The 25,166-nt window shown below is 46.7% G+C and overlaps 1 protein-coding gene across 1 annotated transcript in view; it reads right to left on the bottom strand.

The window, feature by feature from the left end:
* Positions 1–258: 258 nt before the first annotated feature.
* The window catches only part of LOC135366592 (uncharacterized), a 48,891-nt gene continuing 23,983 nt past the window's right edge, over positions 259–25,166 (bottom strand). Inside the window, exons 2-7 of the mRNA XM_064599367.1 lie at positions 9,204–9,280; positions 7,389–7,634; positions 7,092–7,311; positions 5,987–6,333; positions 3,785–4,007; positions 259–1,654 (exon numbers count right to left, since the gene is read on the bottom strand). Coding sequence (XP_064455437.1) covers positions 525–1,654; positions 3,785–4,007; positions 5,987–6,333; positions 7,092–7,311; positions 7,389–7,634; positions 9,204–9,263 — 2,226 coding nt within the window. The 5' untranslated portion in view covers positions 9,264–9,280 and the 3' untranslated portion in view covers positions 259–524. The remainder of the gene's footprint in view (positions 1,655–3,784; positions 4,008–5,986; positions 6,334–7,091; positions 7,312–7,388; positions 7,635–9,203; positions 9,281–25,166) is intronic.

Below are 25,166 nucleotides of genomic sequence, written 5' to 3'. Positions count from 1 at the left end.
CTGTATATATAATTGCCTCGCCTACTTCTGACTTCGTTACTGAAGTATCAAGCTTCGCTGACCTACGCGGTAAGCGCTTTTCGGTCCGTCGGTGTCTTGCCTCGCCTTATATCAGACGCCTGCTTTGCCCACTTTTTGATCGCCGGAAAGCCATATCGTTAACTCGCGCCTTCAGACGATAACGATGCACCGTCCTTCACCTGACCGTTAGTGCACGGAGTAACGAGCAACGACTGTGAGGAAAATAAATATGTACTCAATAAATATAAATATACAAGTCAGGACCACCGTAGTGGTTGTGTGAGCAGTTAGGTATTCCTTCAGGAAAATTCCTTTGGTCGTTTCACTATTACACAAAGCGCGGGACGTTGTCCTTGCTATTGTTCATGTCCCGTACGCGTAGTGCTTTTCGACCGAAGACACCATTGCACGCCTCCCTCTGCCCCTTCGCTGGCGACAGCCCGCGAAAACACATCCGTAAATGTATGTCCGTACACGTGCTGCCCTGAGCTGAGCACGCATCTTCAATGTCTCACACCTTTGTGCGTTGTTAGGAACCGTCCAAGCATGAATGACTGTCTGTTCTTCTCCTGGTACGTTCGAAGCACGTAAAAGAGATACGCAGCGATGCAGGTCGTGCAGAGAATCAGCAGCACGAATGCGCCTACGCTCGCCGCGAGGCCGGTGGCTGGAAGGCAGACACCGTAGATGACTTGCTCGTAGTGTCCCATGTACAACGGAGTACCGTCTCGCGTTGCGTTCGGCAGAAACGCGAGATCTACTCCAGACACCACTTTGATGATCCCGCGAACACCCAACTGGTCCGACGGGCCTTGAGCCTCCCTCTTCGACCTAAGGGACCGAGGGCCGCTGGGGAACCTCCCGCTTATCTTGACCTCCTTGACGATTATTGGAACTTTCGTCACTGTCGGTTCCGTAGGATCTATGGTATCCATTCGATCCTGTATCACAGCGGGATTCGTAGCCTGAAACGTCGGTATGGGATACGGGTAGTGCGGTTTACCGGGCTTGTAGCCATCCAGCGCCATAGGAGGTCCTGGCCTTATGGCGTTGAACTGGGTCGACGGACCTGGTTCTGGAACTGGGACTTCGTATCTTTCATCTGCAGGCGTGGGGTGGGTAGCTGATTTTTGAACGCTGCCTGCAGCACCCTGTTCCGTTGCCTCTCCGTTCACTTCCACCGTGCTTGAATGCGGGACGTGGAACCCTTGGTGAGTTGCTGTCGCCGACTCCTGCGTTGTCGAAGGTGGTATCGTTTCTGCTTCAGCGTCCGTTTCGTAGTAATCGTACTGGGTCACGACATCTTCCGTTGTTTCTTCAATGTTCTGAGTAGAGGGAACGTACACGGGCTGGATTTCGTCCAGTGGAGGAGGAGGCGTGGGTCTCCTAGTTTCAGGCATAAATCTGGTGGGAAACGTGGTCGTATCATGGACAGCTGGGGCTTCCTCCCTATCGTCACCATTGTGGGTTAGAGGCCCAGGTGGTTGGGGATGGACCGGTCCAGTATACAACGGCTGACGCGCGTGCGTCGGAGGCAAGCGTGCTCCGAACGGGATTGGGTGGGATGGTGGAGCATGAGGAGGTGGGACCTTGAACACTGGAGGAACGAAGACCGGGGGCCGTGGGGCATGAACTGAAACAAGGATTGAAAGAATGAATTAATATATCTTGGGATAACCACTGTTAGAAACATGCGCGGCGCGGTAACGGTTCTTTGGATGGACTATATCGTATAGCGATGGACTATATCGTATATCGTTTTCTATACCTGCAATGCGTATTATTAAGTTTCGTTGAGACGACGAGATCCCGTGTTAAAGGGGTTGCGGCAGATCAATCCAGGTTCTGCCACATAAATGTGATTGCGAAATACGTGGTGCCTTCTGATCCTTAAAGTATCAGTACGGACTAAAAACAAACGATATATATATTTTTTTAACTTCGTATTCTAAATCAACCTCGCTCAAAGATACAGCACGCAAAATATCCATGCAGTCTGTGGACCTTACGCGTTTCCACGGACTTTCCAAAGAAACCTACCGGCCTCGGTGGCTCAGTCGGTAGCGTGTTCGCCTTCTGATCCCGAGATCGCGGGTTCGAACCCGGCCGAGGACGCCAGCAACTTGGTGGCAGGGTACAAGTTGCTTAGACACGCCGCGAGGGACGTTAAATACGGGGTGCCGTGTGATGAGCTTTCATCGCACGTTAAAGAACCCTCAGATGGGCAAAAACAATCCACAGACCGACCGCTGTGGCGTCGCTCATGATCTCAGTTGTCCCGCGACGTAAACACTCAATTATTATTATTATTATTCCAGAGAAACCGCTATACCCCATAGATTGGGATTACCCAAGAGTAGGTCGGATTCTCGAGAGTTTGCCTCTCTCTCTTAACAACACTGAGAAGGTCTTAGTAAGCGTTGGAAGTCCGCCAGCAGCTGTAGTAGGCAGACAGAAATGTACCTTCGAGGAGCAATGTTGCCAGACGCCTGAGCATATTGAGCACCACATGGCTTCATACTTGTCGAAACTATAAATTAATTATTATTACATTAATTATTATTAAGGTCCACTCGTGCTTGGGGGTGTTTCTCGAGAAGCCTTCTCCTCCTCACGATAACCCACCTTCGCGCATTCGGAGCGGAGCGTCTGCTTCTCGACCAACAACCCTAGCATGAGTGGGATAGCTCACAACGCTCTCTCCTTACAGTTCTACATAGAGCCTATAGAGGGTGGCTCACTAACTACTCCGTCAGCTTCGACGCGTTGGGGCTGTAAGTACGATCACATGTATGTGTATGTGTGAGAGGCAGAGAAGACGGGAAATATCTATTAGTTAAGTAAGTATTGATAGTTTAAGAAAGTATCTATAAGGTAAGTAACTTAAAGATATTCCTCAAGATACAGGACGGTATGACCTAGACACCAGGGATGACGACAACAGGCACAAAACGAGGAAGTCTCGATATTCCTGTCGTCGTCCCTGGACTCTTGGTTTTATGGTCATGTACTCAAGTCACCAGCTAGTTTACCACTTAGCAATTCCCGCAATATCATGACGATATTTCATCAGGACTTCGATCCCGTCGATCTAGCTCAGCCGTCCAATTCTGATCCTTATCGGAGCGCGTCGGTGTCGTAATACTGCGCCCATTGCCGTCAGCAACGCCGTGCCAGCTTGCCTTATATTCGTACCGCTATGTGTACACTAATAAATCTTCAGTCGCTTGTACTGCTGCCCTCCTCTTGCTCTCTTGTTCTGTGTCTATGTTCCCATTTCGCGTTTCCTCACCATGACATGTAGCTAATTAGCCCAGCTGTCTCCATTGCTTCAATTACCCAGAAGCTTCTTAAGCTTAGCGGACAAGGACCTATTTTGAGCATCTTATCTGAAGTCTCTGAAGCTTGCTCGATAGAGATAGGGTGAGTGGAAGTGGTGGTGAAAGGGGTCGCCGTTGTTGGCCCCACAGAGGTGGGCAACGTCACGACTAACGCCCTGGGGGGAACATGCGTCCTGGGACAACTTCTAAGGGAACTAGGGTAAGTGATTTTCCACACACACGAATGGCGCACGGATCGTATTACTTAATTGGCACGAGGAGGAAGAAGCGGATATTTAAGCTATAGGCCTATTGATGAGCGACGGCTCCTTTTATACGATGTCGTTAACTGTTCTAATGCAGGCTACGTATAGCCATGCCAAGAAAAAAGGCACCTTAGCATCCAATTCTAGACTCCTTTGGGATCAAGAGAAGTTCCTTACGGCTTTGTCCTTGTCCACCGGCTTGATGATGATGGGGATGAGGTACCGGAGGTACGAAGATCGGTGGTCCGGGTAATCTCTTGATGGGAGGGTGGCCTTCGCTGTCAATGCCTTCGACGTCATTCGATGGAGGCCTGTCCTTCACCTGATGATGATGCTGGTGATGCTTCTCTACCTTCTGGCTCGATGCGGCATGCAGCTGCTGCTGCTGTTGTTGTTGAGCCTATAGTTCAGGTATGATAGGAGAAGTTACGAGGGAGTTTCAAAAGGCGACAACAAACCGACAATATTTCACGAGCATACACCAAGACTCCAGCGCTGGAAAGATACATTCATAGAGGTCGTTTTGACACTGCGCAATAGTTGGTGTGGCATGCTTGATCGCAATAGCCCAGTTCGAATTTTTCCATCCACGAATGTTGTTGACTGTATTTTACCCATGAACTCTTCAACACGTCATCTCTAACCCTTTAGTACGATGCCAATGATGAGGACGGTGCCCAGAAGGCGAACAGTCTCTGTTAGAACAATCGGTGGCTCTTGTCCTGAGGCTCGTCCCTTATAGTTTTCTAAGCGGTTCTCCGGACCTTCTACCTTTTTAACTTGATTCTGAATAGGGTGTCCTGAATACTAGGTAGGGAGCTAGTATTCAGAAACCCTAGATAGAAAGAGCAGCCTATAGAAAATGTCAGCGGAAATTTCAGCAAATCAAGTTTCAGCACTTCATAGTACTTCCCGGAGGTGTATTGTGTGCACTTATTTTGCGCTCAGTGCTTGTTGGCTGATCACGAGGTTGCAGGCGGCAGTTTTCGAGGCCCATGGACAGCTTCTGTGGCGTTTCACGAACAACCATCGAGACGAGGACCATCCGAGTGCATGATGATTCAGAGGGGCAGTGGTCGCCGCCCGGTTACCATTCAGTTCGACAGCCAGTCATAACAAGGACCATTGAAACGCCCGTGTGACAGCGGTATATTGCTGATAAATTCTGAGCAGCGTAGAGTACGGCCTGGGAGTTGACCGGCGAGTTGTTTGGATGTCGGAGTACTAATGACATTGTTAGATCATTATAGTATGTGATCGGGAAATGATGGATTTCACAGACCAGTCTTACGTTCATCGAGACTTCTCTTCAGGACATGGCCGCAACGGTACCAGTAGCGTCTCGCAATGAGGTGTTTCTTTTGCTACAATGCTAAAAAATGCGCAAAAAACATGGAAACCGGCGAACGAATGCGTGCTGTAGTACGCAAACTCGACAAACTGCTCCCTTACCCAGCAAGGCATAGATAACACACCACACACTGTTAAAACAGAGCTTCGTTCGGAGCCCAATGTTATCAATATTGTTTTGTCTCGTCCCCTGATTTCTTGAAAGTTAGATGGATCCGCCTGTATGGGACACTATGCAAAATAAGCAAGATAGAAGACATATTGTTCTGAGTGACGGTCCCTCGTCCGAGCGGTGCTATGTAATGTTCCAAGCTCCAAATGATATCATTCGATAGGCGTACGCCCGACCCTTTAGTCAAGTCAAGAATGATAATGGTGTCACGTGGCATGCCGTGGAGTTTTGATTTTCGAGTGCCGCTCAAGAGAAAACGCAGACAATGAAGGAAGTAACTTGTGTACTTTGACAATTATGTTAAAGATTGACCAAAGGCCGGGAACATACATCTTTAATTACCGAAATTCACACCGGCTCACAACAATTAAAAACATATTGTCCCGAGGTTTACGTTGGGGAAACAGGTAGGAAAACAAAAACGAGAATGAAAGAACACAAAAGGGATATGAAATACAGTACTAGTAAGCAGACAGAGCTCTGTGATCATGTTTTGAAAACAGGGCACCAGGTGAACTTAGAAAAACCGGCAATCTTGGCACATGAAAAACGTTGGGGGGTACGTAAACAATTGGAGTCCTGGTTTATCAAGAAGATAGATAACACCATGAACAGGCATCCCGGCCCGTTACCCGAATGCTACGCCCCCTTGATGTATAAAAGAGCGGGGACGACCACCTAGACCGCATTCTGATGATGGAATCCGGATGGATTCCGAAACGTCAATTTTATTCACTGTTTTTAATTGTTGTGAGCCGGTGTGAATTTCGGTAATTAAAGAACAATTATGTTAAATAAAATATGCTGATCATGAAGGAACAGAGACGCTACACGTCCTCTGGGCAATGCATACGTACGTTTTGACATTCGACGGGACATCCATGACGACAGATCTCGACGATGCACTGAATCTGGACCTCGATGGAGTCCGGAAACTTGAAGGCGTAGAAGTGAGAGAACGCGACCACAGAAGCTCGTCCGCTGAAGTCGCGCACCTTCATGAACGCCGTCAGCATCTTTGGTCGAAGGACGCAGCCATGTTCGTCCGTCAACTGAATGGGAGGACCTCGGGCGCCGTCATGGGCGGAGCATGACTTGACGCGCATGTCGAACTGCTTATCCCGGTCGTTGATGGCGATCACCATCGTTAGCGGACTGCCCAGCGGGACTATGCTGGACACCTGCTTCGCCCAAGGACCTTTACCTGTAGTACAGACATATATATTAACACGGAACCAAGTACGGAATTCGTGAAAAGTCACGATAGGAACCGGGAGGCGTACGTCTTTTTTGTGTGTGACATTTATGCTGTCAATAATTGTCACAAAAAGGGGCGAACCCTCCGTTTTCAACAAATAAGGGCAGACAATGATATCATTCGAGATGATGGCTGGCTGGGGGCGTGGTACTCCATCAAGTTCATTTCTTAGAGTGCAGTTAGGTACACTCTTAAAAATGGGGGGGGGGGGGTGATGGCAGGATAGGTTCGCTTTTGTTGGCCTCACAGATGTGGGCAACGTCACGACTGACGCCCTGGCACGCTCTTAAAAATGAGTTTCACCACATATAGCACGCTCCTAGCCAACCATCATCACGAATGACAACGTCCGCGCCCCTGATTTGTTGAAAACAGGAGGCGGAGCCTCTTTGTGACCATTATGCACCTGCATAATGTTATAAAGTGGCTCCGCCTCCCGTTTACAACAAATCAGGGGCGCGGACGTTGTCATTCGTGATGATGGTTGGCTAGGAGCGTGCTATGTGGTGAAACTCATTTTAAGAGCGTGCTATGCGGTGAAGTTCATTTTTAAGAGTGCACCACCACCACCACCACCACCATCATTGGTAAAAGTGCAGATCAGGTAGATCTGACAATTAATTCACTTCGTTATTTCTGATCTCGTACTAATCAACATTATTGTTGCTGTTTCTTTTTTAAGGATCATTGCCTGCAGTACCTACCTTCTTGGATTTCGAACCAGCAGCCTACGCTGTCACCCTGAAAATTCAGCTCCTGTACTTCTAGGTCAGCCAGCTGGATGGATGGCGTCTTGAGGGCTGACTTCTCGTACGCGTCGTGCCATTCGCATCGAAGACGCTTCGCTTCGTCCCACGCTTCGATGATATCCACACCGTACTGGACGACGATGGTATTTTCGTAAAAATTACCATGGTGGTCGGGCTGTAGACGAGAAAAAACAACCGCATTTTGTCTGAAGTCATACGACCACGTGACTTCCGTATGCCTGAAACGGGTACCTTAGTGCCGCACTTCTCGTAGAAGACATCGAAGCTTAGCGTGGTCGCACCGGAGCCCGGCCTTACGTAGACGCAGTCCTGCTGTCCGTGGTGTCCCTTGGAGAAGACGATCCCGTTGAATGGTCCACTAAAGTGCAGCTGCACCCGCATGTGCCTCTTTCCGCACGCTACTTCCACTCCAGACAGGCGAGGGAGGTCACTCGGGGGCTGATTGGGCAACGCCGGTTCTCCTTCCCACGCCACAGACTAAAAAAAGGTTGAATGGACATGAATATTTCACTACTAGATGTCGGGGGGGGGGATATATTTATGAGAACAAAGTAAAAAAAACGAGGGATATACTTATTTTAGAACAAAGAAAAAAAATGGAGGAATGGTCAGCCAAACGGGACGTCGGCTTGCTATTCCGAAAAGCAGAAAGAAAACGAAGTTAAAGAAGAATGAAATAAGTAAAAAGTGAAGAAGGGAATGAGGAAATAGAAAATAAACTAACAAACGCTACGACTGTAGAAAAAAAAAATACCCCCCCACACACACACACAAAACACAAAAAAAGGACGGGAGGATAGAGGAGGATGAAGGATGGGGGTTGCGGTGAGGGTGCACGAGGTCGTCGGGGAGAGCAAAGTATTAGATGGGTCGTTGAGCAAAGCCTGCCTTCTGCAGAAAGAGAATTAGGTGCTGCACCACAAAGCACGCTGCTAGCCAACCATCTGAAAGATGTCATTATGCGTCCGGATTTGTTGAAAATGGGAGGAGGAGTCTATCTGGGGCACATTATGGATGTCCCATATAGGCGCCTCACATGGTGATCCCTCCAATGATATCAATAGGAGTGATATGGTGTACTATAGGAGCGTGCTATGTGGTGAAGTTCTGTTTAAACAGTCGGTATCATAAACAGAATATTTTGCTACATCTCTCCTGCTATAATGATAATCATCATTTCAAACTTCCCAATATTTATGCATCCCCAGGACACGAAACAAAAAACAAAAACAATCTGGCTGCTAATCTCTCTGTCACACGGCCGTTACAATGATTGAAGCCGAATTGCGCATGGGTATGTCGCATTAAAAATGAGATACATACACCGACAGTTTCAAGTGGCCAAAAAGGTCTTCTACGGGTAACGATTGCGCGAAGGATTCATCAAGTGTCTTTTGTGCTCGCAAAAAGCACAATGTGACCATTATTGATACCTCATTCACACAAGCTTTCCGTTTTATCTTTCCTTTTCCTTTTTTTTCTGCCAGTATATCCCCCCTCCCATTCCCACGGACATGATTTAATGGCCATTGAACATGCACGTAGCACCACCTGCCGTGTAAAGTCTCAACCTGGGTCTATGAAAAGTTTACGCTCTACAGGTCTGATGGTGCTACGTGCAAGTCGAATGGACTTGGTTTCTTTTAATTCCGTGTTACCCGCGTAGCAACTGTGGCCATGCGCGGTGTACAGAATGAGAGCAGGAGCACAGCAGGAGAGCAGCGAAGTGGGGGAAAGGGGAGTTAGTATGCCTCGTGGGCCGACTTCAGGGGGAATTGTGCCGACACTCGTCAGGAAAGTCTGTAGGAAACCCGGGGAAAACCTCCGACGGCACAGCCGGTGTAGGGATTCTAACCCGCGTCACCTCCCAGTCTGTACCGATCATCCTAACCACTATGCTACGGGAACTGGTACCGTAAGTTTCAATGACCATTGAAGATGTGAAGTGGGTGTTAGTGTGAACATCTCTTTATGAAGGTACGCGTTACAGAAATGTGGATCGAACTGAAACGGTTATGCTGGTCAGTAGATGTATGGTGGACTTACTTGGCACCGGGTGTCCACAAACAAGAGACACAAGAAGAAAGAGAACGGCGCCCAATGCATCTCTCTCGGGCTTCCTCCTGAAAAGATACAAAGGAGCACATGTATATTTCCACGTCATACTGGGCCATAACGTCGTGTTTGTAAATGGATTAATATGCGATGACAGAAATTAGCTGTATTATTGAGAAGCAATGCATTGAGAACTCATATACAGATACAACTGCGAAAGCACTCAAACTGCCATTGTCCTCGTATTTCTTGGATCTCCTTAAAAAGAGGGACTCCGCAACAAGATCACCACAAAGGTTGCGGTATATTCCTAATCTCTGGGATGTCAGGAACATGTGTACGAAACATCTCGGTCCAAAACTGCGCAGATTTTACACAAACGCATTATTACGAAGCGAGCGCTTCGCGTCTGTGAAGCGAGAGGGCGCCGAAAGCAACACACTGCTGACATCATCCGGTATCCGGCAAGGGAGAAAGAATGCAGGCTTGGACGCAGACGACAATGCTGGGTGACGTCACGGAATCCTCTTCCGGACGAACCGGCGTCGTATGGAGCTCCGTTTTCTGCTCTTCGCATTTCGGTTTCGGTTTGCTATTGTCATGATTTACGAATTAATTACTGGTGCAAAATGAATGCGAATGTTGTAATCGAGGGGGTAGTTCGTGTTCGGTATGATCCTCACCTAATGTTTTTCGAATCCTTGCGAAGTCTCCCTTTAAAGTATCTCGTGTCTCCAGATTACTACCGTATTTATGTGACTGCAATTTACGTGTCTCCCATTGTATTCTCAGCTTCGTCGTCACGTCCAGAAGGCCTGCTGCCAACTCGAGACATGGCTGCCCGAAGATGTTGTCGATGCTGCCGGTATTGCCAAGAAGACCGCAAGATATGCCCTGTGTCCTCAACATGCAGACGCATTCGGTCAGCTTGAAGAATACACCTCCCAAAGTCTACAATAGTATATAGCCGCGTGCTGTAGGACACATTTAGGTGAAGCCGGTAGAACAGCCCGGTGAACGCCTCGGAATAGGGCCCCCGAAGAGACGGCGGTACGGTAACGGCACGTGGTGAATGGTCCGTGGCAAGGGTGAGCTCTGCTTCAACCGGGTGCTCCAAAAAGAGGTCCGCGCGAGCGTCGCCAGCGAGCCACTGTTCCTTAGACAGTTGGTGACACAGAGGGTACAGTGTGCTTCAGCGTACAGTATGCTTCAGACGCTTCCATTACACAATACGTGTAAGTTGCTGTGGGACCGCGGAGTTCTTCGGAAAGCTGAAATTCGCTGCAGTTTGATGAAGCCCATACATAGCGCCATACCCATATACAGGTCTACGCAGAACTCCAAGCTCGAGAGATTGGCACACGTGGCAGGTTGGCGAAAGTAGGTACCTCCTAAACCAACGTGCAGGAATGGAATATCCATATGGGATAATGAGTGAAGAAAGTGTGTTGGTCAAAATGATACATGATTAAGGAACGTGAAAAAAAAAACGGACACGTAGACATACAGACAAAGAGTTCGCTGCTGAAAAAAGAAATGTCATGCGGAAGAAGCTCCGTCTGAAAGGCAACGCTTGTTGCCACGGAGCACTGGCATGACTTGGTGAGGGAAGAATGTAGGGTAGATTTTAAGATTCCGTTTTTCACGTTTTTTGAGTGGGTCGTTTGTCTACATCCGTGTCTCTTTCGCGTTACGGAACATCGAACGCAGTGGCGATTGAAGTGATGGGCGTACACTCTAAGAAAAAAAGGGTGAGAAAAGGTGGTAACTTCTATAGTTACCACCTAGGTCAACATACCGTCTGATAAAGGGCGTAAAAGGGTGGTAAAAGCAATAATATATCCAAATTGCTACAAAAAGGCGTACGCCCCCCTCGCTCACGAAATCGGAAGCGGTAGCCCTACCATTCGTAGGGAGCAGGTAGAACTTTGCAACCTTAAAGGCACAACATATGCGACAGCTATTACCTCCTAAAAGGTGTAACTGCTACACCATTTTTTCTGAGAGTGTACGTGGAAGCAGTGTTCAACAGTTAAAAATACCGCTTGGTGTGTTTAAAAAAGTCAGAATCAGAGCCCTGCACGAGCCCGGGACCGCGACCCGGCCCGGGCTTTTTATTGCCTGTGTGCTCCGGGCCGAGGCCGGGCTCGTGCCGACAAACATGCACTCTTAAAAATGAACTTCACCGCATAGCACGCACCTAGCCAACCATCAGGCAGACAACGGTATCGTTCGAGATGATGGTTGGCTAGGACTATGCGGTGAACCTCGTTTCTAAGAGTGTGCTTCCGAAAGTCAGGCTCGACCGGGTCACGCAGCTAATTCCACGCAATGGAGGACTATCAGTTCATATCATCACGCGCTTGCGTCATTCCTGTGCATATATTTGCAAATACAAGCAATGGACACTTCGTTATGCGTATGATTCGACCCTCTGAATATTCTCCAAACCACTTTACATTGCTCTTGACTTCTCACGTATTTCAGAAACACGTTCGCAAAGCTACACTCTTAAAAATGAACTTCACCGCATAGCACGCTCCTAGCCAACCATTATCTCGAATGATATCGTTATCTGCCCTGATTTGTTGAAATGACGGGGCGTACGCCTCTTCTGTGACAATTATGAACAGCATAAGTGTCACAAAAAGGCGTACGCCTCCCGTTTTCAACAAATCGGGGCAGATATTGATATCATTCCAGATGATGGTTGGCTAGGTGCGCACTATGCGGTGAAGTTCATTTTTAAGAGTGTACACTCTTAAAAATGAACTTCACCGCATAGCACGCTCCTAGCCAACCATAATCTCGAATGACATCGTTATCTGCCCCGATTTGTTGAAAACGGGAGGCGTACGCCTTTTCTGTGACACTTATGTTGTTCATAATTGTCACAAAAAAGGCGTACGCGTCCCGTTTTCAGCAAATCACGGCAGATAACGGTATCATTCGAGATTATGGTTGGCTAGGAGCGTGCTTTGCGGTGAAGTTCATTTTTAAGAGTGTAGGTGAGAGGGGTAAGGATTGGGAGGAGTTTGTTTGTTTGTTTGTCCTCTACCTCCAAGAAAAAATTGGTAGTATAACGACAACGCGCTTGCCCGCGTGCGTTCTAGATTTAATTTGGTCTCGCGCAGTTGTGATGTTAAATCGACAGTTCCTGTATGCTTGTGGCCGTGTCTGCCCTTCTTATAAATTTGTTTATAAATTTGTTTGATAAGCGATAGAAACGCATACGCCAAGGCTGGAAATAGTAAGCCGGGATCTACTCGCTGGGCCACCGGGACAGACTATTTTCGGTCCGCTCGGGTCGGGCCCCAACTCATGATTCTTCTTTATTTATTTATTTATTTATTGTTACTTTTTTTGCCTTTCTGGTAACCCATATTTTGCGAAGAAATAGCGGTCGCGAAATTCGCGAAGATTACTACTCTTACAGTATATGCTTTACGGCACCATCATCCGCCGGTTGACATTGATACCAGTTTACGACTGCGTTCGATACTGTGTACACTATAGAAACACGTCCCTCCTACGTTGCCGACTGGACTGCTTTTCTCTGCTGCGATGGTCGTGTCGCGTGAAACAAGAAAATCTTCCTCGCAACCATAAAGGAGAGGACGGTTTCCGGGTCTACAAGATGATCACGATGCAGTCGCTGAGGCTGTTCATGTGAGAGCTATATTCTCTCTGTCCCGACCACATCATTTGTATTCACACATTCCTTTCTCGAGGTAACGATACACGCTTTCAGCGCGTTCTGGTGGCGCAAGCGATTTGCGAACAGGGATGGCGGGGAGCAATGCACTGCAAACTAATTCATTACGTCTGGGTAATGATTGTGAGAATGATTATTTCTCCCGTCTTGTTTTTCTTACAAACAAACACACAAACGGTAATACATTACATTTTGTGGAGAAGTAACGGGTAAAGTAATGCCATTACATTTCGACAGGGTAATGTGTGATGAAGTTACTAAAAAATATGTTGCGGATTTTTTTTAAAGCACCATGTATAGGGAGTGTTTTTTTTTTGTCATTCGTTACGGGTTTTTTATATTTAAAAAAAGCTATAAGAGCAGCATATATACCATTTTTGGGAGTGAGTTATATACGGCCATGCGGGGGTTCTCTCGAAGACGATATGTAAGTACTAGACGGCTAATTACATGAAATTAATTAATTTACTCGTTCATTACGGGCAGGGAAAACGTAAGATAACAGACTGGGAGACGACGCTCCTTGTAAGACATTCTATTTATTTAAAAAAATCTCTAAACGAGCACTGACGGGTATAAATCCAGCGAACTACGGTAGGGAAGTATGGAGGGAATTGTCTCAGGACGAGAGCCACCGATATTTCGAACAGAGACTGTTCTTCTTCTTTAAACGAGCACGTACGTTGAAATATCCGTCACTCCATTTCGGTATGTAAATGTGCGAAAACCGATCAGGAGCACAGGGAAACACAGCTCTCATTTCACGTCACAGGGCCACGTGCTTTGGAGCGATGGAGACGATTGGAGTAGGTGCTCATGTCGGATCAACAGCTTTTCTGACCGCGTGGCTCAGTGGTTAGCGTGCTGGCCATGTCTTGTCGTGACTGGGAGGTACCCGGGTTTGAATCCCGGTACCGGCTGCGCTGTCTGGGGTTTTTCCTGAGTTTTCCTCGGACGCTTACCAACATGTCGGCGCTAGTTCCCATAGAAGTCGGCCCAGGGCGTCAATCGTGACGTTGCTCACCTCCGTGAGGCCGACACCGGCGACCCCTATCAGCACTGCCACCACCACCACCACAGCTTATCTGCTCAGATACGCATCCGATGGCGAGGGTCATGGACTCCTGAGGCGCGTGTGGTTTGCGCGGTTTGAGGGAAACCGCTATTTGCCCTTTCAAGAATGCGGACAATGCAGAGCGTACTCTCATTGGTCCCCTCAAACGATTTGCCCAATCATTGCGGAAGATCGTTTGAGGACACCAATGTGAGATCCTCTCCGCATTGTCAGGCTTCTTGGGAAGGAGAAGAAGAAGGAAAGCATATAGACATTGCTGTTTCTTTCGCTCATAAATCAGGAATGACGCAAGAGGTGCATCCCGTTCATTTTGTATTCGTGTCAAAGTAACCGCATTTTCCATTCGGTGAGGAGAAATTATAGCGCGCATTTAATGGCGGTCTCGTAAAAGAGTGCTCAGACTAGAGCATGTTCTCTATGCTTTGTCGGGTAATACTGTCAACCTCGACTCGTTTGGGGCTTGCCGTGCTCAAACATGTTCATCAGCATAATTTATGCACTGTTTCTTTTGTAAATGGACACTCTAAAAACAGAGGGAGAGGGGGAGGCTCGCCGTTGTTGGCCAAACAGAAGTGGGCGTCGTCACGACTATAGCAAAAAAAAAAAAAAAAAGAAGAAGAAGAAGAAGGACGGATGGAGGATAGAGGATGAACGGTGAATACGCGTAGAGGGTGCTTGAGTTCGTCGGGGTGAGGAACGTGTTAGTGTTAGCGGGTCGTTGAGCAGGACCTGCCTTCTGCAGAAAGCGAATCAGGTTTCTTGTTTTAGCGGAACGTTCGACAGAAGAACCATCGTGGCAGAGGACGTCCGCTAGCGTGCCCGAGGTGGAGTGAACTTCACCACATGGCACGCTCCTAGCCAACCGTCATCCTGCATGACATCGTCCTCACTCCAGACTTGTTGAAAACAGGAGGCGTACGCCTTTTTGTGTCACTTATGCGGAAATGTTAATTGTTACAGGACGCCGTACGTACGGGCCCCCGTCTTTCCACAAATCAAGAGTGATAGAGGTATCACTCCGTACAATGGTTGACTTTCAGCGCGCTATGTGGCGGAGCTTTGTTTTACGAGCGTATAGAGTGTGCATCCCCGAAACTACCTACACCCTAAAAACAGAGCTTCACCGCATGGCACGCTCCTATAGCCAACCATCATCCCGAATGTCAGCGTTGTCTCCCATGATTTGTCGAAAACGGGGAGCGTACGCCATTTTTGTGGCAATTATAAACTCAATAATGCCACAAAAAATGGCGTACGCCCCCCGTTTTCGGCAAATCACAGGAAAGAACGACGTCACTAGTGATGATCGTTGGCTCGGAGCGTGCTATGTGGTGAAGCTCTGTGTTTAGACACAGTTCCCTTAGAAGTCGGCCCAGGACGCACACTCCCCCAGGGCGTGAGTCGTGACGTTGCCCACATACGTGAGGCCGACAACGGCAAGCCCTATCACCACCACCACCATCTGTTTTTAGAGTGCAGCCGCGGTTACATGAACCCGACAGAAACGGGTCGAGTTGAGTTATCGCACCTCCTCACATCAATCCTCCCTAGAAAATTGGATGACGCGGCCTGATGGGAGATATGATTTGCTGCGATAAACCAATTCGACCCGCTTTTTGTCGAGTTCATGTAAACGCGGCTACTGTTACCGAAAGGAGAGCGCTGCTATGCCGGATGACGGCGTATATACTGACGCGTGCCTGTGTGTGCTACAAGAAGTTCATCACCTTTGTGATTTGACATTTGGTATTTTCGCATAGCATAAGACGAACTGCGTAAATTTTTGTTGTTCGTTTGTGTTCTCCTGCGTACTTCGAAAGCTCGACTCGTGTCCCTTTAACCGACATACAGTATAAGACCACTCGAATTCTGCTTTCATTTTTACATCTGACTCCTACTGGTGAAAAGATGCACCTTTTTTGCAGAAAAAAAGAAAAACAAAAACAGAGGAAAGAAGAAAAATAGAAAATGCGGATAAACAACTACCGAATTTTCGTCAAAATAAACGCCGCAGACTAGACGTTAGGTATATATACGTCTGCGAGCGCTTACACAGACGCAAGTGTCCCTCGTCGTCTGCCATGTCAAGAACGGCACTCACAGGTTCGAGTCTGCGATGAATTAAAGAGTGGCGACTACGAAAATACAATGTAACCACAGCTAAGGTACATCAGGCATATCTTCTTCCTTTCCTTGTCTTGGCAGGTGTCGGCGATGACGTCTTTGCGAGTGTATGTCTTCCATCCCCCGGGAGGATACCTTACACTGGGACGGGGTACGCACGGGGACAGGTCGTGACTGTGGAAGCTGACATAGCCCCGCATCAAAAGACGTGTAATGACAGCTATCTCTCCGTGGGCGTTCTCCTTATATGTGGCATTGTGCTTGGATGAGGAGTCAGTCTCTTGAAAGCTCAATGGCAAAGCGTGAAAAATGCTGCGATGCCGGCAGTTCCGTGTCGAAGATGAGGTGAGCCCCCCCCCCATCCAAATCCCTCCTACCATTTTCTTTTTGAGGCTGCGTGTGTGAATGCGTCTTCTTTTGTATCTCCTGTGCTGTGTGGTGATGCTGGAGCTCTCTAGATTGTGCTGTGCAAACATTCTTCAGAGCCTTTTGTTGTTGTTGTTGTTGCTTTGTTGCTTTTCTTCTGCTCAGTGTCACGGCTTTACGAAACGCTACTATCAGTTTGCCAGTCTTTTCCCGTATCAAAATCATCGCTTAGTTGTTGAATTTCGTTGTCGTTCTTGTTACGTGCCTTGTACAGAATCTGGAAACTATACGCAGAGGGAGGGAGTGGGGGGGGGGGGGGGAGCAAATAGGAGAGCTATTACAACTTCTAGTACCCTACACTCTAAAAACATAACTTCACCGCATAGCACGTTGAGCGCCAACCATTGCCACTTATGATAAGGTTATCGCTTCTGATTCTAGGAGAGGGGCGGCATACTCCTTTTTGTGTCAATTTGAATCTATGATAATTGACACAAAGAGTCGTACGCCATCCCTCTATTCGAATGAGAAGCGACACCCCTACACTCTTAAAAATGAACTTCACCGCATAGCACGCTCCTAGCCAACCATTATCTGGAATGATATCGTTAGCTTCCCCGACTTGTTGAAAACGGGGGGCGTACGCCTTTTTTGTGACAGTTATGAACAGCATAAGTGTCACAGAAAAGGCGTACGCCTCCCGTTTTAAACAAATCAGGGCAGATAACGATATCATTCAAACACGAGGGTGGCGTGCTACGGGGTGTCGTCAACGCTGAACTATAGTGTTAACTTTTTGCTAAAAAGCGAATGACAGGCCGTGTCACGTCGAGACTGGGAGGTACCCGGGTTCGAGTCCTGGTGCCGGCTGTGCTGTCTGCGTTTTTTTTTCCCTGAGATTTTCCTCAGATGCTTTCAGACATATGTCGGCACAGTTCCCTTAGAAGTCGGCCTAGGACGCACATTCCCCCAAGGGCGTCAGTCGTGACGTTGCCCACCTCTGCGAGTTCGACAACGGCGGGCCCTTTCCCCAGCACCACCACCACCGCTGTTGGCTAAAATTAAACTGGTCTTGATCACCACATGACGTCTTGTCCTTGGGCCCTGGAACTCAGGAGCGACACTACGCAGCAGCACCCAGCGTATTATGCGGCGAAGTAGTGTTTTAGAGCATAGATGGCAATTAGTTCCCATTGTACGCTCTTAAAAATGAACTTCACCGCATAGCACGCTCCTTGTCAACCATCATCTCGAATGATATCGTTATCTGCCCTGATTTGTTGAAAACGGGAGGCGTACGCCTTTTTGTGACACTTATGCTGTTCATAATTGTCACAGAAAAGGCGTACGCCTCCCGTTTTCAACAAATCAGGACAGATAACGATATCATTCGAGATAGTGGTTGGCTAGGAGAGTGCTATGCGGTGAAGTTCGTTTTTAAGAGTGTAGCCTAAAGGGAGGTCCGAATGTCTTGACCCCTCCTCCTCCCAACCCTCAGTTTTTTTGTCTGCACATATAGTGTTTAATTGACCATGCACTCTTAAAAATGAACTTCACCTCATAGCACGCTCTTTGCCAACCATCATCTCGAATGATATCGTTATCTGCCCTGATTTGTTGAAAACGGGAGGCGTACGCCTTTCTGTGACACTTATGCTGTTCATAATTGTCACAGAAAAGGCGTACGCCTCCCGTTTTCAACAAATCAGGACAGATAACGATATCATTCGAGATAGTGGTTGGCTAGGAGAGTGCTATGCGGTGAGGTTCATTTTTAAGAGTGTAGCCTAAAGGGAGGTCCGAATGTCTTGACTCCTCCTCCTCCCAACCCTCAGTTTTTTTGTCTGCACATATAGTGTTTAATTGACCATGTAACATACTGCCCAAGGCTTGGCACCCCCTCTCAGAAAAATCATGTATTCGCCCCTGGTCACTTCCCAGTCTCGATGTGGAAAGTGGTCGCCTGAGCCACTAAGCCGAGATTCACTGTCAGATTGCATGACCGCAATGGCGTATTATTCTTTGCTCTACAGTTGCGCTACCTTTCGGCATCATCATTCTGTCACTCCGACTAGCGGCGTTCTCTAAATCAACGATAGTTATTTCTTTCTTTCATTGATTCATTTCCAAAGGACAGGAAATGGGGTTAGGAACAAAAGGGATATATCCCTGACGAGCCTCGTATAACCCCGCAGCACAGTGGTATCTGATTGATTGATTTTAAAAGAAAAAAATGGAGATGGTAGTCTCGAGCCACTCGGGACTGGCTACTCCAGGACGCGTTATTAATAAAAGAAAGGGAAACTACACTAACCTCGACGCTTTGAAACGCTTTGAAAGAATAAATGAGAACATCATCACCGAGCTTGTCACCAAAAGCGAAGTCTCAAGGCACTAAAAACAAAGAGTGTCACAATGTGTCAAACAGGTCCGTCGAGACAAGAAATTGCACAAGGGCGCGCATGGCAGGTATGAGCTGATTTGCTGGCCAGCACCCAAGAACCTTTTCGGTGGAGTATGGCCGATTATCCAGGCGAGACAGGGACGACACAAGGGTACATCGGTGTGCACTGTACCTCGGGCAGTCTTGGAGTATATGATCCACGTCCTCAACTACATCACACAGACTGCAGTTGGGGGACGGGACCATGCCGAGCTTAAACAAAAGTCGTCCACTGTATGGCACGTTGAGGCGAAGCCTGTAGATGAGCGACGTGATGGGTCGAGGAAGCGGTATCTAAGCAGTTGAAATTCCACAGAAACTACGTAACACAAAGGTAACAATGTACATAAAAAAGTATTGAGTTTGTGTTTCGGTAATAATAGATACAATGAAATATTCTATTCAACAATGAAATCACGACCTCTAGCTAAAGGCAGAAATGGTGCTCTCCTTTTATGACGAGAAGGCGGATATGCTTTGGGTCGTATACAGTGACTGGACATGATACAATGTGCCATAACGCCATCGTGCACTGTCTGTGTTGTCGATACGCCTGAGCGTCGTGCACCAACAGACCACCCACATATGTATCTCCTGCACATCGCCTATTCTGTTCGGAAATAATCGACGAAGAATTTATTTTTATGGGAAGCCATATAAGAGAAGGTCGCGAAACAGCTCGTAATGTATGCAAACAGCGGCTTTAAAAACGTTCTAAAACCCGAAGAAACTGGTACGCATTAGCCTAAGAAGGTCGTTGCATGGTACAGTGCACTGCAGTGGACGTAAAAGTAGAATACAAGCAAGCTGATGTAGATTCCACGAAGGTAGTCCTTCGGACTGAGAGACACAAGCCGGAACACGAAGTCCACAGGACAAGACAGGTCTAAAGGTTCTGGTCCTGTGTGTTCTTGGTGTTCTTTCTTGCGCTACTCCTTTTCCACAATCTCGAGGAAAGGAAATCTTGTTAGAGCAGACTTGTACGTATTTCGAGTATTGTATTGAAAATACTCTATTTTAAATACAATTTGCGGTATTTTGGTACTCTACTCAATACTTTTTGTTTTGTGTATTTGTACTCTATTTAAAATACATTTTATGGTATTTTCTACTCAATACTCTAATTACATATTTTGGATCTCCCTCTCATACTTTCTGTGTCTCGTCTTTCCATTATCTTGCTTGTTCAGTGGAAATCTCCTGAGTCCCTCAAACTTGACCTGGACATTGGCCCTTCTTTGAAGTCTCCATTTAGAGATCCTGCCCCGTGTGTCCTAATCCTTGGCCAGTGAGGGTTCTATTATGTGTGCCCTGACGCGGTGACGCCGAATTCTGACCTTATCGAGCATTGACCTGCTAGAAGTTTGCTTTGTTCTGGGTCACATATACTTAGTGGAGTTATGTGGTATCTTTCTGTCATCTTTTTGGGACTTGTGTTTAGATTACTCCTATCACACAGCGGCGGCTTGCGTAGTGCGCGGGGTTTTGGTGATTCATGTCACATAGCGGCGACTTGCCGCATTGACCAGTGAGTGACCGGTGACTTTTTGCGTTCAAGGATAAATAGTATCTTAATTGTATTTCAAATACTTTTTGAACTATTTTGTACTCCATCTTAATTACTTTAATTTTCATGTATTTATACTCTATCTTAGTTACATTCTATCGTGAGTATTTATTATCTTATCTTAAATAGAGTATCTTGTACATGTCTGTGTTAGAGGTAATACCTTTGACGTTGCGGGTAACTCACTTAGCGATACGTGAACTGGAACGTTAATGTTTCAACTTTGATTAATTCGGCCCCTCCGCTTCACCATAATGACCACCAAATGGCGCAGCGACCGGACTTTGCACTGAACAGATCGTGTGTCTTGTTGGTGTGTCCCGTTTTTTCTTTTGTTTTTTTTTTTGGGGGGGGGGTCGTTTTTCCCTGCCTTTTCCCATTCTTTCCCCCTCTTTCTTTCTCTCTCTGTGGCAACTTGCCGCCCGTGCTCGGCAGACAGACCGTCCTCTCTTTCTTATTATTTTTCTTTGTTTCGATAAACGATACCCCCCCCCCCCCCCCCCCACACACACACACACACCCTCTCAGCTTCATGCAGTATTTAACGTTCCGCGCTGAAAATTGTGTTCAACTTCCACGTTGCGATCAAGTTGTTGTCGTCCACGGCCTGGTTCGAACCCGCGACCTTGGGATTGATAGACGGACACGATGTAAACTGATTCACCGAGCTTTCTTTTTTTTTCTCTCACTCGAAGCTCATTTGAATGTGGTTCGTGGCATGCACTCTTAAAAATGAACTTCACCGCATAGCACGCTCCTAGCCAACCATCATCGCGAATGATATCGTTATCTGCCCTGACTTGTTGAAAACGGGAGGCGTACGCCTTTTTTGTGACACTTATGCTCTTCATAATTGTCACAGAAAAGGCGTACACCTCCCGTTTTCAACAAATCAGGGCAGATAACGATGTCATTCGAGATGATGGTTGGCTAGGAGCGTGCTGTGCGGTGAAGTTCATTTTTAAGAGTGCATGCGCAAGAGCAGTGCAAAACATGAGACGTGTGCACTGTACATTTTAACGCACCACGCACTTTACACTAACACTGTGTTGTTACATCTCGTATACTATTACACACACTGCAACCCAAGCTTCATACAATCACTATAGTACCTTAGTTCATTTCGTCCCGATCCAAACGGTAAATCAATAACCCCTGATTACCGTAAAAAGCTTCACGAAGTTTCCTTGTTTTCTTCACGTGACACATCCCACTTGACGTGACACATCACATGACACATCTCGGAAGACAGTAATCCGAGAGTCCGAAGCATTCATTCTGGAAGGTGCAGTGCAAAGAAAGATCAACATCATCACCCACTGAGGAACTTGTTTCCCGCCCATGCAGTATACGAGGAATGCCGCGAAGGTCGCGAAATTCGGCACCTTCTGTACGCAACGGCAAATGGACCATTTCCGACAACGCGTATGCGCATGCCCAGCCCTTGTGTCCGCCATTTTTGAGCGGAAAACATCGCCATGGACCCACCTGATGGCGACTGTCATGTTCATTGTGGGGAGATAAAATCGGTTTCAAGGTTACGCGGACGTTTGAGGTCTGGTAATGAGTACAATGCGCTTTCACTCTTTCCGCATTTTTCTTCCAATCTTCTTTTGCTACTTTCCCACGTAACATACGTGCCAGTTCGTAAAGCGTCACCATTATTGAGGGGAAAGACATGACGTTCGACATTCCACCGCCAGGGGCGACACGAGTATGGAAAAGGTCCATTCGTTTTCCGCAAGTAGGGCGTGTAAGTCGCACAGTTTTGCCTTATAATCCACCGTACCATGACAACTCCCCAAGGTCGTGAGTGAGATGTTTGAACGAGAATATTTTGTACAAACACGCTTCAGGTATATTGTTACATTGTTACATTACAGGTGCATTGCTGCTTCTCTCGTGAGAAATAACGGAAATGTACGTACGCCTGAAACGGGTTCGGAGTACACGATCGCACAAAACGGCGGAGAGATGACGTAGGTCAGTCTAGGTCACGAGTTTTCCCCAGTAAGCGACGTTCCAGATACAGCAAAAGAAAAAGAAAATAACTTAAATGCGATACTAATTAGTAGAGAAGATTTGGAAGCAGAACGCAATTAAGATATAGTTAGGAACTATATGAAACGAACGTAACAACAGGAGAGCAGTCAATACTGAAAAAAAGAAGAAGAAGAAAAAGGGGGATATGTTTATTTATTTATTTATTTATTTTGGTACCCTCAGGGCATAAGTTTTACAGAGGGGAGTGAGACAAGAAACTAAAGAAGAAACGACAGGCACATACAAGGCAATTTCAATCGTAACATAAAAATGCAAAAAAAAGAAAAAGAAAACACGCAGACAAGGTGGCCTAGCAAAACTAATCACTGGCAGAGTAATGAATTGCTACTGATTTCTTGAAGAGTGTAATGTCAGTTATTGATGTTAATGATGATGGCAGTTGGTTCCACTGAAGCGATGTTCTAGGTATGAAGGACTCAGAAAACGTTGTAGTTGCACAGCGATGAATACCCACTTTCTGGCTATTATCGACGCGACGCGATATGTAATGAGGTGGGAGAATGAGCGATTCCTTCAACGAAGGGTTGTGGTGATAGATTTTATGAAAGAGGTTCAGGCGACTCAATTTACGGCGCACAGACAGAGGTGGGATATCGAGGTACTTTTCATTGATGATACACTAGCGGTGCGATTGTAATTGCCGAGAATGAACCGTGCTGATCGATTCTGAACAGCTTCAATAGCGTTAACGAGCGATTCCTGATAAGGGTCCCAGATAGCTGCCCCATATTCGAGTTTTGGTCTAATGAGTGTTTTGTACAGTGTTAACTTTAGATGAAGAGGTACTAGATAAAAATTACGTTTGATGTAACCCAGAGTGCGATTGGCACTACTGATAATGTGTTCAATATGCGTGCGCCAAGATAAGTCCGATGTGATATGAACGCCTAGATATTTATATGATGAAACGTGTTCAAGTATGGTGTTGTTGATGCTGTACTCTGAATAGTTTGAGGTTTTGCGGCAAACTCTAAGGTGTTTGCATTTATTAATATTGAGCTCCATACGCCATGTGTTACACCAATCAAGGACGTGGTCTAAATCAGATTGGAGAATGCTGGCGTCGTCACTCTTCGTAATTTCACGATATAGCACGCAGTCATCAGCGAACAGTTTTATGTTTGAACGAAGGCTGTTGGGTAAATCGTTAATGTATATGAGAAAAAGAAGTGGGCCCAACACCGAACCCTGGGGAACACCGGAAAGGACTGGGATTAGATTGGAATCGTAATTGTTAGCCGTTACATATTGGAACCGATCGCTCAAGAAAGACCGAATCCACTCCAGAACCTGGGGATTAATATTGAGGAAGTTGAGCTTATGAAGCAGTAACTGGTGCGAAACCTTGTCGAAGGCGCGTTTAAAATCAAGGAAAATACAATCTATAACTGAGGACCGATCTAACGCTATGTGGAGATCGTGAGCAAAACAAGCAAGTTGCGTCTCACAGGAAAATGATTTGCGAAACCCGTGCTGGTAATCGCTGAAAAAAGCATTCTCTTCTAGGTGACGCACTAAATGAGAGTAGATGATATGCTCAAGTACTTTACACTGCACGGATGTTAATGAAATAGGTCTGTAATTATTGGGGGATTGTTTGTCGCCTGATTTGTGTATTGGGATGATCTTACCCAACTTCCAGTCAATGGGAACTTGTCCTTCAAGCAATGATTGTTGAAATATTTTAGAGAGAAAAATTGATGAGTAGACAATAGTGCTTTTCAGAAGTTTTGGAGTAATCAAATCACTGCCCGCACTGGATGACAATGGTAATGAATCGATGATCTTGCCAATTCCCACGTCATCGACAATGACATTTATTAAACATAAAGAAAGGGGCAAAGGTCAGACAGGCCAGACAGAAAAAGGAAAAAGGGATACAATTAGCATACTCGTGTATCGGTTGTCAAAGATATCGACTTTATTGTTCAATCTAAACGTAGATTTTGTCGGGTGATTATATAGACGAGTTAATTCTAAGACCTCCCGACCGGTAATAGGCGAAACGGCTCATTTACCACCCAGGATACACAAGTTTATTACGTGCCACAACAATAATTTCTCGAAGAAACGGTATTTGAGGAGTAATTTAAGTAGACAACACAGTAAGCAACACGGTTGTATTTTAACCCGAAATGTTGTCACTTGTGGCGGCGGACTTTCCGCTACTAAAATCTCAGAAATCCCTCATTGCAAAGTCGCTTTGTCAGACGAAGAGTATCTCAGAAGTAATTTGCAAAGTCGTAGCCTATACGACCTTTCAGCCTAACTAGAGTCACTAAATAAGCTACGCTTCAGAGTATCGACAGTGAGCCGTCATGTTGTTTCGGATGACCTCCAGCGCCATCCATTTAGCGCTCTTCGAAGTGTTGTCTTCTTCCACTGCTGAACTTCACCTTCTATTTCTACTGCCAAAATAGAGGTGGGGCTGGAGGTCATCCGAAACAACATAGCGGCTCAGTGTCGATACTCTGAAGCGTAGCTTATTTAGTGACTCTAAGCCTAACCTGTGCGTTGCGCGTGTGGCCTAGAATAAAATATAGAAATAGAAAGGAAAAAAATGGCCGCGTGTGGTCTTGCGCGCGGAGTTTGCATGTTTG

This window comes from Ornithodoros turicata, chromosome 8 (assembly GCF_037126465.1).
Source record: "Ornithodoros turicata isolate Travis chromosome 8, ASM3712646v1, whole genome shotgun sequence".
NCBI classification, from domain to species: domain Eukaryota; kingdom Metazoa; phylum Arthropoda; class Arachnida; order Ixodida; family Argasidae; genus Ornithodoros; species Ornithodoros turicata.
The sequence above is the reverse complement of the archived record's forward strand: the minus strand, read 5'-3'. Positions and strand labels throughout refer to the sequence as shown.